At 43.7% G+C, this 14,172-nt stretch overlaps 1 protein-coding gene across 1 annotated transcript in view; it reads right to left on the reverse strand.

Moving 5' to 3' along the window:
• Positions 1 to 436: 436 nt before the first annotated feature.
• Positions 437 to 14,172, reverse strand: part of TACC1 (transforming acidic coiled-coil containing protein 1) — a 97,517-nt gene continuing 83,781 nt past the window's right edge. The window contains 1 exon segment of the mRNA XM_030201913.1: positions 437 to 3,956. Coding sequence (XP_030057773.1) covers positions 3,888 to 3,956 — 69 coding nt within the window. The 3' untranslated portion in view covers positions 437 to 3,887.

Raw genomic sequence — 14,172 nt, forward strand, 5'->3', positions numbered from 1 at the left:
CAGAAATGTTCTACACACTGGCAGCTTTGCACCAGCGTTGAAAGGAATTTATACCCCTCCCTTCCAGGAGCCTGAAAGCAGGGGCGTAGCTGGACCTCGGCGGGAGGGGGGGTCCAGAGCCCAAGGGGGGGGCACATTTTAGAACACCTCCCTCAGCCGCCGACCCTCCCCCGCCACTTTCGTCCCCAGCTGCTGACCCTCCCCCACCACCGCCGCCATGTACCTTTGCTGGCAGGTGTCCACAACCCCTGCCAGCCTTAGTCTTCTTCAGCGCACGACGTCAGTCAGGACACACAGCACAGATCAGTGAACACGCCGGAGACCGGCGCTGAAGAAGACTAAGACTGGCAGGGGTCCTCAACCCCCGCCAGCAAAGGTACCTGGCAGCGGCAAGGGACGAAGGGTCAGCGGCGGTGTGGCGGGATCGAAAGTAGAGGGGGCCAGGGCTAAATCTGTGGGGGCCCATGCCCCCACCTAGCTATGCCCCTGCCTGAAAGTCCTTGCTGAGGCTACAGCAAACTTGCCTGCATACCACTTCCCTTCCTACTCCAGAGGCTGTCCAGACTCCCAGTAACCTAATTCAACCCCGAACACCTAGATGTGTTTTTGTACTGAAGCCAGAAAAGGATATTCTGATCCCACACAGTTTGGTCATACTCTTACTTCTGACAGGAAGTTACTGACGTCACACTGCTTCACTAGCGAACCTGCGCCAGCAAACAACGCAACCATAAAACTATTCCAAGCTGCAATTTTTCATGCTGGTTATAGTAAGTTCAAGCATGTGTCAGCTCATGCCAACCAGACCCAGATGCTTTAATTTTTGATACTGTTACAGGAAATTAGCTGACCAGGAGGCAGTTTTCTGAATAAAAATCATTTATGTAAAGATGCAGGAAGTATGGCACTAGTACAGGTTTCAGAGAGCTGATGCCAAGTGATGCTGGAACAGCCATAAACCGAAAGGATTTACACACGTCTCCAATTTACAAACAGGAGAACCAGTTTACTGCTTGACCATGTGCTCAAGGAAGCATACTGACAATATAGAAAACAGACGTCACATTTAATATGCTCTACACCACCTCTTTGAAACATCTGGGAAAGTGCTTGAGCGAACTGGTATGGGTAGCGTTTGCTATGATTCAAAGGGAGAAATTAGGGCTACTTTCCCCCAACACAGACTGGCATTTGTTCCCCATCGATGGCCATGCAAACTAGACTTTTCCTTACTGTGCTGGGATATGTATCGTAATGGTACTGTAAGGACAGGCCCACACAGTATATCACAGGAAATTTCAAAATTAGTTCACAGTCATAAATTAGAGGAAAGTAAAAGCAGGAGTTTCAGTTTGTCTGTCCCTGCAGCCCACAAGAATGTAATATTACAAAATATATTTATCACATAATATACATCATATAATTCAATATGGCACAATTGAAATAAAACTGGCACAAAAAGAATGTTTCCTTCTAGTACTCAGCATTCTCTGTTGTGCTTGAACAACAGGACAGTAATGCAGTCCATGCAGGAATAGGGCTTCAGACTCATTTGCTTAAGGGGGGTGGGGGGAGGGAAGAGTAGGTAAAAAATGTACACTCAAGAATTGAATGTTTAAGGAAGTAAACAAAGTTTCTAAGCGGGAAAAGTTCTGAAGGCATCTTCCCCTCCAGTTTTTCCCATTTCAGTCATGGCCCACTTCAGTGATCCACCCCTCACCCCAAATAACACTTTGGCACAGCTGACAAGTTACCCTATTCTAGGAGGAAGGCTTTTTGGGCAGTCCTGGATTTCTGCCAACCTCATCCTGATGCGTTATGGGGCCTGTAGCACTGATTTCAATGAGCAGAATCAGGGTCCTGAAATAACACATTGTTTTGGGATGCAAATTTAAAACCAGGACTGGCCAAAAAGTCTTTCTCTTGGAATGGGGTAATTTGGCAGCTCTGCCAAGGTGTTATTTGGGGTGAGGGGGGGGGGGGGGGTCACTGAAATGGGCTACGACTGAAAAGGGACTACTTTGAGGAAAAGATCGTCCTCACCTGCCTTCCATTTCCATAATTAACTTTTCACCTCTTGGGTGAGGAATGTCCAGTGAGAGACATGCATGCAGGTACTGCAGAGATTTAACAGAGAAACTGAGGAAACAGGTATAAAGTTAATTTGCAGCAGAATTTTAAAAGTAACATGGGTTGTTGTATTAGTCCACTTAAGTGTGTGGAAATAAAAAAAAAAGTTTAGTGCATATTCAATAAATGATAACTTTAGAAATCTTGAATGCTGGTGCAATTAAGATCCTTAAGAGGGGGTGAAAAGAGTCAGAGTAACAGTAAAATTCTAAAAAAATAAGGAATTTTTCTAGTCAGGATTTGGCAAACACTGGAAACAAGTATAAGCATATACTCATTAAGTATAAGAATTGCACAGGTCTTGCAGCACTATGTGCTGTGCTTGGTCTGTTATTGGAATCAAAATGCCCTGCCCCACCTCTAAAAAGTGATTTTGCGTAAAGAATTTTAGAGCTGAGTGAAAGTACAGCTGGTTGGAGATGGCAGTCGAAAGGTGTTATGGCTCTATTGTTATGACTATCCTGTTATTACTATTATTGACCTGATTGGAGCTATTTGGTTTGGGCTATCAGTTGGGCATGTGTCATTCGATATTTTTTATTGAAAGACTTTTAATTGCAGAACACGATCACTTTAACATTAGTAATGAAAATCAAACCGCACATATCACTTTAAAGGACTCTTACCAGCCCCTTTCACAAGGGGCAAGCCCTTTCTTCCTGCTGTTGAGCCTTAACTCCAGATTTTATCCCTAATCTACCATTTCCTGAAATTCCTAGTTGAAAGAACCTAATTCAACTTAGATTAATAAAAATAACCTCTGCTCCCTTGTTAAAAAACATACATCCCTTATAGCAGCAACTGAACACACCTTAGCTTAAAGTGCCACAGAAACACTAACTGTGGCGGTAGATAAGGCGCATCTGGCCTCTGCCTGATTCTATAAGACATACAAATAAAAATAGTACAAAAAAGGTGATGGAAGAAGCCAGTGACCACCCGAGGATTCACAGCAACTCCATGGTGTAAGTGACCTGCTGAAGGAGCTGCTCTGAAAGCCAGGACTAGCATCAGGTTTCAGGGGCAATAGTTTCTGCTGTAATATCAAGGCATTAAAGTGCTCAAACAACACCTGCTGGAAGGGGGTTTTCTCTGCAGCACAGTAACAGTGGACAGAAAGTACTTCAAAGGCCAAACTGATGCAGTACCTTCAGACTTAAGATGAGAAATGAATCTGCCATGTCAGTGCACAAAATTGGACTGTAACTAATGTGAACCCAGGAGTCATGGACAGACACCCAGCTCTAAGCCCGGTCTACCACCAAAGATGGGAATACAGGAGGATACCAAGACCTGTGATGCATCTCTCCTATTCCCAACTGAAAGCTCGCAACTCCTGGGGAATCAGTTCTGATAAAAAATAAAAAAAAAAGTACAGTACTCTGACACATTAAAAAAAAACTGGCTGCAATAAGGTCTCCAGGCCTAAGCAGAGAGCTGCTAGCAAAGAACTCAACAGCCAAGCCTTCCATGTTATAAAACTAGGTGTACTGAGAGACTTTAAAGGTGACTTTGGCACCAGTTCAGGTTACTGGTGTTGTGACAGCGTGGGGGGGGGGGGGGGGGGGGGGGGGGGGCAGGAGAATGAGGTGCTCTGAGCAAAGCTGTGCAGGCAGAAGTTTGGCTGTACTCTGATCTGCTCAGAGGAGATTATGCCTGGATCAGGCAAGATGCTCCAAGTCTCTCACACGCAAACAACCATACACAAAAGCAATCAAGTGCACAGTGCTGAAGGATGGGTTGAAGGACTCAGTTGGTCAGTCGCTCTTCCCGATTTTAGCGATTAGCTCATCGCAAATCTTGGTCAGTTCTTCAATTTCTTGGTTCTGGAAGATAAAAGCAGATAGCTAACATTATTATTATTAACATTTGTATAGCGCTACCAGACGCACGCAGCGCTGAACACCTGACATAGAGAGAGACAGTCCCTGCTCAATAGAGCTTACAATCTAAAATATAATACAGACAAAAGACAATTAATGGCGAGGGAAGTACTGGGTGAAAAGGAACAAGGGGAGGTAACTGAGTAGTAGCTAGGAGCCAAAAGCAGTGGTGAAAAGGTGGGTTTTCAGCATAGATTTGAAAACAGGTAGAGATGGAGCTAGATGTACAGGCTCAGGAAGTCTATTCCAGGCATAAGGTGTCGCAAGGGAAAAGGGACGAAGCCTGGAGTTAGCAGTGGAGGAGAAGGGGGACGACAAGAGAGATTTGTCCAGTGAGCGCAGTTCACGGGGAGGAAAGTAGGGAGAGATGAGAGTGGAGAGATAATGGGGAGCTGCAAAATGGATTCATTTAAAGGTCATGTGGGCCCTTCCCTAAGATCAAAAGAAATAATCACCCCAGGAGTGTAAAAATGTCAAACAAGTCCTTGGGGAAGTTAAAGAGAACAAAAGTGAAAGCTGGGAATAGAAGGATTGACAGGTGTGTGTGTGTGTGTGTGTGTGTGTGTGTGTGTGTGTGTGTGGAGATGGTGCATGTTATGTCACAGGTCACACAAACTGTCAAGCAATGAGGCAAGAGAATTCTGATGGGGATGAGTGGTGGGCGGAGGAATTAAGGTTGTGGGATCTACAAGTACTTATTAAACACTGTTAAAAACAAGATAACATGAGGTACCCCTTCTGCAGGGATAATTTTACAACAGGGTGTCTAGATGAAAAGTCCACAAAAGTGTCTCTTTTATTTTATGGTGGAGGTTCTTCTGACCAATGATTATATTCCACCCATCGATGCAGTGATTTGAGCCTGTTTAATTATTTTTGGACATTTATAACACTGCTCAGGGTCTGAGGTTTAGGCGCCTTTATGAAAGACTTGAACACTGACCCTCAGAAGTGCACAAATTCTCTCATGCTCTGCAGGAATAAATGTATGCATGAATGTACTCTTAAATGCACACATATATTTTATAAAATATACTAGTATCAATAAATATTGACACACATCATAACCATGAGTGAACAACTGAATCAAACAAAGAAAAACACCCCTTATACATTATTATTATTTTGGGATTTAAGCCAGTGATCAATTAGACACCATGCAAACTGCAGTGTTTGATGGCCAGTTGACTAAGTGGTGAATATGATGTTATATAATCACTGACTAAACTCCTTAAAAATCATAATTAAAATGTGCTACAATACTATAGTGCACATTTCAGAACATATTCAAAATGCAATCAAAACCATTTGGCAATTTTTTAATGCATTTATTTATTTATTGCCAAATAGTGCTTTCTGGGGATTCTCCTCTAATTATGCAACAGGAGAGACTCTGCTTGGGGAAAGGGTGTGAACACATTTTTTCAATCCCTTAATGTGTGCACTATTAAGAGGACTACCGCTAGATACTTTTGTATATATGGGCTCACAAGAATTCACTGGAAAAAGGCCACCAGACTGATACCATTCATTCAACTGGATTCAAGATGAACCCAGACAGTTAGTTCCCTTGCTGCCAACCAATCTTTGAGCATTCTAACCTAGGCTCTCTGTAATACCTCTACAAATTAGGCAATTCCACTCTCTCTACCCTCAAAAAGCAAGCCCACTAACAAAAGGGAAGAGACTACAAGGAATTCCCTCTTAAAATTTGGCCACCCATGGGAATGGGGCTTCTATTTCATTGCATGCATTTACACCTGTTTTGAGCACATGCAAATAACTGTGGTGAAATGAAAGCACTAAAGGTACCGTTACTCCTTCCACCCTGACCTCACTTCTTTTTTCCAGCATGTAAATGGGCTGCACAATGATCCATGCAAATACTTTTCCACAGAGGGCACAGAATTTTCACGGAGACTTATTATACAAGTAAACAGATATTTACCCATGGGAAAAGCTTTGAAAACTATCCCCCCTATGTTTCTATAAGCCAATCTGTAAGAGACGAAGTCAAAAATCCAGGAAACAGAGAAGCAGCTAATAAGATGTTTTGTCATTAGCAGGTTTTGCTACATTATCTAGTTCTGTGGTAGAGAACCTTATCGGAAACCACATACAGACCTTTGATCAGTCATCTTGAAATGAAGCTGAAGACGACTGCTTGCTATGATAAGACACTCATCTTTCATCTTCTCCCCTCCCCCCGATATACAAATACATGTTTCTCATGGGGTAATTCTTCAAATGTCAGTTGTGCACATAACACGAAAAGAATGAACCTCAGTTTTTTTTTTTTTATTATTTTAAATCTTTATCGAGGGGCCCTTTTACGAAGCGGTGGTAAGCCCAATTGGGGCTTACCATACGCTATTCCAGGCAGTAGTTCCGGGTCGCGCGTGTGCCATTTCTGGTGAAAAAAATAAAACCCCCAGACATGGTTACCATGGTGGTAAGCCAGTGGAAATTGGACAGCATTGCCTGGCTACCACTGTGTTACTACAAGAAGCCCTTACCGCCACCTCAATGAGTGACGGTAATTGCTCCCCGCCGCATGGCTATGTAGTAAGAATTATCTTACCGTGTGGCCATTTTTGGGGGCCTTTTACCTGCTGTGGTAAAAGGACACTGGCTCGTGGGCCATTTTTTCCCTACAGCTTGGTAAAAGGACCCCTAAGGTGTCATAACAGAATAACAAACAGTTCTCTCAGATGTCTACAGAAAAAGTAAGGAACCTCAGTTTTATACCAGTGTATGCTGGACACAATCTCAAGCTCTTGGAAGTTCAAGCATTTGTAGTTACAGCAGGGGGAGGGGGGGAAAAGCTGGCAAATTTTTACCTTACATTGAACCCCCCCTCCCCCACATAACAATCAAACATCATGCTGATATCCTTCCATTGAGGGGGATTGGGCAGCCTGCTTATGTGATGAAAGGGACTGAACTAGGGAGAGATTTGGACAGAACACAGTAGGGTAGTTAGGATAAAGAGTTTAACAAGTCACAGAACCATTTGTAGAGTTAATTTTAAAATTGGATGGGCTATGATATGTCAGGGGGATAGCAGGGGTGAGATGCTCGTTCTAGTCCTCACTGGATGTGGGACATTTAGGGGGTAAACCCAAATTCTATATATGGCACCTCAAGTTGTGTGCACTAATTTGGCCACATAATCAGCCAATGAGCACTAATTGCTATTTAACCAATTAGAAGCATTAATTGGCTTTAATTAGAACTTACACCCACAGCTTTCTAGGCGTATTCTATAACATGGTGCATGTAAATTCTCATGTGCACAGTCGAAAAGGGGGCATGGCCATGGGAGGATTGTGGGTGTTTTAAAAAAAACAAAACAAAACTATGCGCACTGTTATGGAATACACCGATCTGCGCCTAACTTAGGCGCAGGTATTTAGGCTTGGTTTTAGGTGGTCTAAATGGGTGCACTTAAATTTTAGTTACAAGAACGGCATATGTGCATATTCTATAAACTATGTGTAACGTTAGGCGTAATACACAGAATCAAGCTAACAGTGTGGTTTTTGGGCGCCAATTTTTAAGGTGCCATTTAGAGAATTTGGCCCTAAGTCTATAACTGGGCACCTATACAAAGGCACCCTGAGGGTGTCTGATTGGCATGTATTCTATACAGAGAAGTAGGTGCCAACTTTCCTTTACAGAATAGCAGTGTAATCAGGTAGATATGTGTGTCTGCGCTTAGACACAAGCACTTACTGGCTGGTGTATGTGCGCCTATGTTCGACAGATATGCACATAAAACTTATAGTGGTTTATGAATTTCATATGCAACTCTGCACCCCCTTCCCATCCAGACTCTGCCTTTGTGTATGCCCACTTACAAACTAGACGCTGTGTAAGATATGCACATAGGTGCATATCCGGCATTTAAGTGCATTATGTGCATACATATGTGAGAATATGCTGGTATTCTAAACATTTATGTTCGTAACTGGTGCATAAATGTTAGCACCTATTTTATTTATTTATATCCCACATTATCCTAAGGAATCTTGAGTTTAATGTGGCATTGCCCCTGGTACAAAATAAGTACCTGAATATATGTAAACTGCTTTGAATGTAGTTGCAAAAACCTCAGTTGCAAGTCCCATTTCCCTTACATTACATAATCAAAATAGCTATAGAAGGACTGTGTAATTGATTAGTTGTGGGCTGAAATAATGAAAACTAAGGATGGTAGTTTTAAGTACAATATCATGAAAGTAATCAAAAAGTCGGTCAAGAGTTGGATAAATTAGTTATAGATCAGCAATAGTAGGAATTAAACATAGGATTGTTAATTTGTTTTCAACAATTTTGGAATATTAGGTAATTATGTTGATGTCTAATAGGTTTAAGTAGTAAGTTCCACCATTTTGTGCCCAGATAAGCAAGGTCAGTCGATAGAATAGATTTATACACATTTTTTTGCAATGTGGGAACTGTAGTGTAAGACAATCTCTTGCTCCTGGGACTACATTGCATAGGGGAAGTTCTATGAGTGGTTGCATGTAATTTGGGCTTTTCCATAAATTATAAGATGAATAAAAGCACATATCTTGAAGTAGACTCTGACTTTTATAGGTAAACAGCGAAGCTTAATTAGCAGAGGGGCTGCACTATCAAAATGTGTCGTCATATAAATGTAAGGCGAGATGCTATGTTTTGAACCACTTGAAGTTTTTTGATTAACTGTACTTTACAACCGGCATATGTTGTATTGCAGTAATCCAATTATGTTAGTAAAAAGAGATTGTACCAGGAGTTTGAGGTTCGAGGCTGGGAAGTAGTTCCTTATGAGTTTAGCTTCCAAAGGGTTTTGAAAGTTTTAGAGGCAACCGAGAAGACTTGTGGTTCTAATGTTAAGTGATGGTCTATAATTACTCCAAGTACTTTTAGTGTATTTTCCATGGGTAGGTAGGGGGTACCCATGGGGTAATTCTATAACAGGAGACTATATGTAGGTAGCCGGAAGGCACCTACTTTGCTTTGTAGAACACTATTTTAAAACAGTATATAAAGTACACATGTATGCAGTCAGGTGCGAGCACTCATGCCAGCCATAGAGCTGGTGTAAGTGCTCACAGCTACATGCAGAGATCAGCACTTATGGAGCCAACCATTAAGTGCTACTTTTGCACCAAATTTCAGTGTGAAAAAAGTGTTCTAACAGCTTCAAGGAGGCAAAACAGGGCAGAAACAGCAGATCCATGCAAAAACACACTTACACACCCATTTATAAAATAGTATTCTAAGTGTTTCCATGCAAATCTGCAAAGAGGGCGTGGCCACGGGAGGGGCATGGGCAGGCTGGAACGTTCCCTTAAAATGTGTGCAGTTATGGAAATCGGGGAATCCGTGTCCAACTTGTATGCCAGGACTTATACCTGGTTTCAATTGGTGTAATTCCTCGCACTCAAAGTTTAATGCGAATCCTGGCAGTACGTGCTATTCTATAAAAGGCACCGATCTCGGAACACCCATTACATATACTATTGAGTCAATTTTTTTTTATGCCAAATTCTGAGTGCCAATATAGATGTTGCTTCAAAGTCTCACACATAAGGAACTTCCATCTTGGATCCACATTCTATCTCTCCTCTTCAATAATCCTCTATACTCCATCGTGCTCATTACGTTCCCTCAACTTCAATTGACTTGCCCTTCCCTCACCCAGGATGGCTCATTATGAGTCTACCCTGTACCTCACTTTTTCTTTTATCACTCTTTATATGGAATAACCTACCACCCCCTACCTCAAGTCTGAACTATCCTTCCCTAATTTAAGTCCCTCTTGAAAGCTAGCATTTGGTACATCTGCAAAATGTTCCTGAGTTTTGTTGAGTCTGCGTAATTCCAACAGTCTGGGTGTTGTATATTATTTATTATTACATTTGTATCGCACATTTTCCCACCTATTTGCAGGCTCAATGTGGCTTACACAGTGCCGTAAGGCGTTAGCCAAGTCCGGCAGAGAAACGAATACAGGTGATGTTGTGGTCAAATAGGGTATATTAGAGTCGGGCACAAAGGGGTTCGAAGACAGGAAGATTATATAATGTCCAGTACGATCGTTGGTTTTGCTGTGTTGCAGACTGTAGGCATTTATGTTGGGTCAGTAGGGTATGCCTTTTGAATAGGTTGGTTTTTAGTGATTTTCTGAAGTTTAGATGGTCATAGATTGTTTTCACTGTTTTGGTAGTGCGTTCCATAGTGTGTGCGTATACAGGAGAAACTGGATGCATAGGTTGTTTTGTATTTGAGTCCTTCGCAGTTAGGGTAGTGGTGGTTTAGGTATGTTCGTGATGATTTGGTTCTGTTTCTGGTTGGTAAGTCTATGAGGTCTGTCATGTATCCTGGGACATTGCCGTAGATAACTTTGTGGACCAGGGTGCAGATTTTGAAGGTAATACGTTCTTTAATTGGGAGCCAATGTAGTTTTTCTTGGAGGGGTTAGCACTTTCAAATCGTGTTTTGCCGAATATCAGACTGGCTGCTGTGTTTTGGGTGGTCTGGAGTTTCTTTATGAGTGTTCTTTACATCCCGCATAGATTCCGCTGCAGTAGTCTGCATGGCTTAGTACCATTGATTGTATAAGATTACGAAATATTTCCCTGGGAACATTTTCTTTGTAGTGGAGTATACTTGTTTCTCAAGAGTAAGGTTACAGTCGATTGTGACGCCGAGTATTTTTAGGCTATCTGAGATAGGGAGGGTGTGGTTTGTGATGTCTATGGATGTGGGTTTGTACTTGATGTATATGGTTTGCTGACTTTGCTGACTTATGTACATCTTGTTATGACTAATATTTGGTCATGGTGTATGCTTTGGTATGATTGGCCTATTTCTTTTCTATATTTTATTTGGCATTCCTTTATTAATTTTATTGTAAGCTGCTATGGCCTGTGCGCAGTAACAGCGAGTAATCAAGTATTTTAATAAACAAACATTTACAGAATTTTTCCTATAACTCATAGGTTTCTATAAGTTACATTCTTTACGTGCAAGTTTCATCTATCTCTACCCACACTCCACCTATGTGTATGCCTATTTGTAAAACATGCTAAATACAGATATATGCATATTCACAACATGATGCTTAGGCAGCATTTGAACATTTACTGTGCATATGTGCACACATACATGCATATATGCTATTACTCCAAACATCTTCATGTGTAGTGTCATACGCCCACTACAGGGGTTAAGCAGGAAGGAGGAGAAGGCAGGATTGTGTGCAGATTTTAAAATTCCTCTGGTGGTGGGGTTAATACCCAGTAATAGGAATGGGGTGTTATAACCAGGACAACTAAATAGAAAAGGGTAAGTTGGTTAGGAAATAGGGAACCAATTTTAGTCTCTCCATGTCACGTCTGTGGCCGTGACCACCCTCATACTTACCCTGTTTCTGGGAGTCAGTGGCTGTGCTGGCTTCTGCTTGTCTCTGTGTCTGTCTCTGTCTTAGTTTCTCTTTGGCTCTGTGTGCTGATTGCCTTACTGGACCTCACCTGTGTGGGCTATGCCTCTTACAAGATGGCTGCCAGCCTCCTCTATGCCAGTATTCAAGATGGCTCCTGCTTGTCCTTCCTGTGGCTCTCTTCCTCTGTGTGTCAAGCCTCTGTTGGAGGCAAGGAACTTCCTGCTTCTGTCCTGCTGGTGGTGACTCATCAGTGAGAGCCTTCATAAGGAAGTGCTGGGCTTGCAGTCAGTGCCTTTGCATTGACGTGTTATGCTCTTAGGCCAGGTCAGGTTAGTAAGTGTCTGCTGCACTACTGCTTAGCCTCCCTCTGGGTTCCAGCCCAGCTTCTTTCTGTGTCTGTTCCTGGCTTATCCTGTGTTTGGGTGAAGCCTCTGTCCCTGGCTTACTCTGTGTTTGGGGTGTTGCCTCTGTCCCTGGCTTACTCTGTGTTTGGGGTGTTGCCTCTGTCCCTGGCTTACTCTGTGTTTGGGGGTGAAGCCTCTGTCCGTGTTTGTTCTCTGTTTGCTCTGCTGCCGGCCCAAGACCCTTGGCCTGTTCGTCCTGGTTTACTCTGTTCGCTCTGCTGCCTATCTTGTTCCCTGCCTGTATATCCTGAGTGTATGTCCTGAATCCTGCCTTGCCTAGTCTGTGTGCTTACCCTGCTTGTATTTCCTGTGCGTATATCCTGAATGCTGTCCCTCTGTCTAGCTAGTGTTTATTGCCAGGGCGTGGTCCCTGTTTCCTGCTGCTTCCTAGCTAGTGGGTTTACCCGCTGGGTATTCCCTGATCCCCAGTCTGCCTTGCTGCATGTGCCCTAGTCTTTGCTCCTATGTCTTGTCTTCTGGGTCTGCCTTCTGGTTCTTGCTAGTGGCGGTGGCAGCAGCTCCCTGTCTGAGTTTAGTTCCTAGTCTCCCTCGTGTTTCCTAGACCTGGGGTGGGTCCTCTGGTTCTCCAGTTCCGGCCCGGTCCTACAAGCCCTGCCGGCCACCTGCACGCTAGAGCTCAACTCTAGCGGAATGGTGGCCAAGTGCAGGTGAAGCGGATCCTGTCCTGCCGGTTCCAGTTGCCTACTTCCGATCCCGAGTTCCAGTCCTGTTCTTCCGTATGTCCGGTTCCAAGATGGTCTTGCCTGCCTCTGCCGCTCCTCGGCAGGGGCCCAAGGGCTTACGATTCCCAGTGCAGCCCCGAGGACCTGACAGCATACCAAGGGCCTCGAGAACGCGACACTCCATTACTACAGTATATCTTCCATGCTTGCGGCACCAGGTCAGCATCTAAGGCCTCACCGCACATGATCTGGTCTTGCATACTAAAGCTCAATCTTTTCATGACGACAATTTTGGATAAAGGAACAAGACCAGGGCCAAATCATATTTAAGGTGCTATGTCTGGAGGAGCTCTTGGGATGTATAATGTACTCGTATTTACGTGCCTACTTAATATCTAATCTATGTTATTTTTCTGTAAATAATGCTTCAGGATTCTCACTCTCTTGGAAGCACACTTAGAGGGGCATAATGGAACAGAAACGCCTATCTCCATGGGCGTAATCTCCGAGAACGGGTCCGTGAAGGGGCGGACCAACTGTATTTACGAAAAAAATAGACGCCCATGTTTTATTCGCCAATGTGTGAGCTGGGCGTTTTGCTTTTCAGCGATAACGGAGAATGAAAGCGCCCAGCTCAAAAACGAATAACTCCAAGGCATTTGTTCGTGGGAGGGGCCAGGATTCGTAGTGCACTGGTCCCCCTCACATGCCAGGACACCAACCGGGCACCCTAGGGGGCACTTTTACAAAAACAAAAAAACAGGTAAAAGAGCTCCCAGGTGCATAGCACCCTTCCATTGTGTGTTGAGCCCCCCCAAATCCCCCTCAAAACCCACTGCCCACAAGTCTACACCATTACTATAGCCCTAAGGGGTGAAGGGGGCACCTACATGTGGGTACAGTGGGTTTGGGGGGGTTGGACGACTAATAAGCATTAAGCAGCACAATTGTAACAGGTAGTGGGGATGGGCCTGGGTCCACCTGCCTGACGTCCACTGCACCCCCTAACAACTGCTCCAGGGACCTGCATACTGCTGCCTGGGAGGAGGGTATGACATTGAGGGTGAAAATAAAAGTTGTGAAACATCATTTTTTTGTGGTGGGAGGGGGTTAGTGACCACTGGGGGAGTCAGGGGAGGTCATCCCCAATTCCCTCTGGGGGTAATCTGGTCATTTAGGGCACTTTTTGGGGCCTTATTCGTGAAAAAACAGGGTCCAGGAAAAGTGCCCTAAATCTAGCTACAAACGCATCCATTATCGGCGAAGGGCGCCCATCTCTGTTCGGGTGATAACCACGCCCCAGTTCCGCCTTCGACACGCCTTCGACACGCCCCGTCCACTTTGTCGCATCCGCGACGGAGTGCAGTTGAAAGCGACCCAAATCGGCTTTTGATTATACCGCGTTATTCGTTTTGTGAGATAAACGCCCATCTCCCGATTAGGTCGGAACTGGGCGTTTTTCCTCGTTCGATTATAAGCTGGTTAGTCAGTTGGATTTTCAGGATCACCAAAATGAATACACATGAGATAAATTTGCATTAGCCAAGACCTATTATATTCAAATTGATCTTATGCACATTTATTGTGGTTATCCTGAAAGCCTGATTGACTAGGTGTGTCTCAGGAAAAGGTAC

Source organism: Microcaecilia unicolor, chromosome 4 (assembly GCF_901765095.1).
Source record: "Microcaecilia unicolor chromosome 4, aMicUni1.1, whole genome shotgun sequence".
Classification (NCBI taxonomy): Eukaryota; Metazoa; Chordata; class Amphibia; order Gymnophiona; family Siphonopidae; genus Microcaecilia; species Microcaecilia unicolor.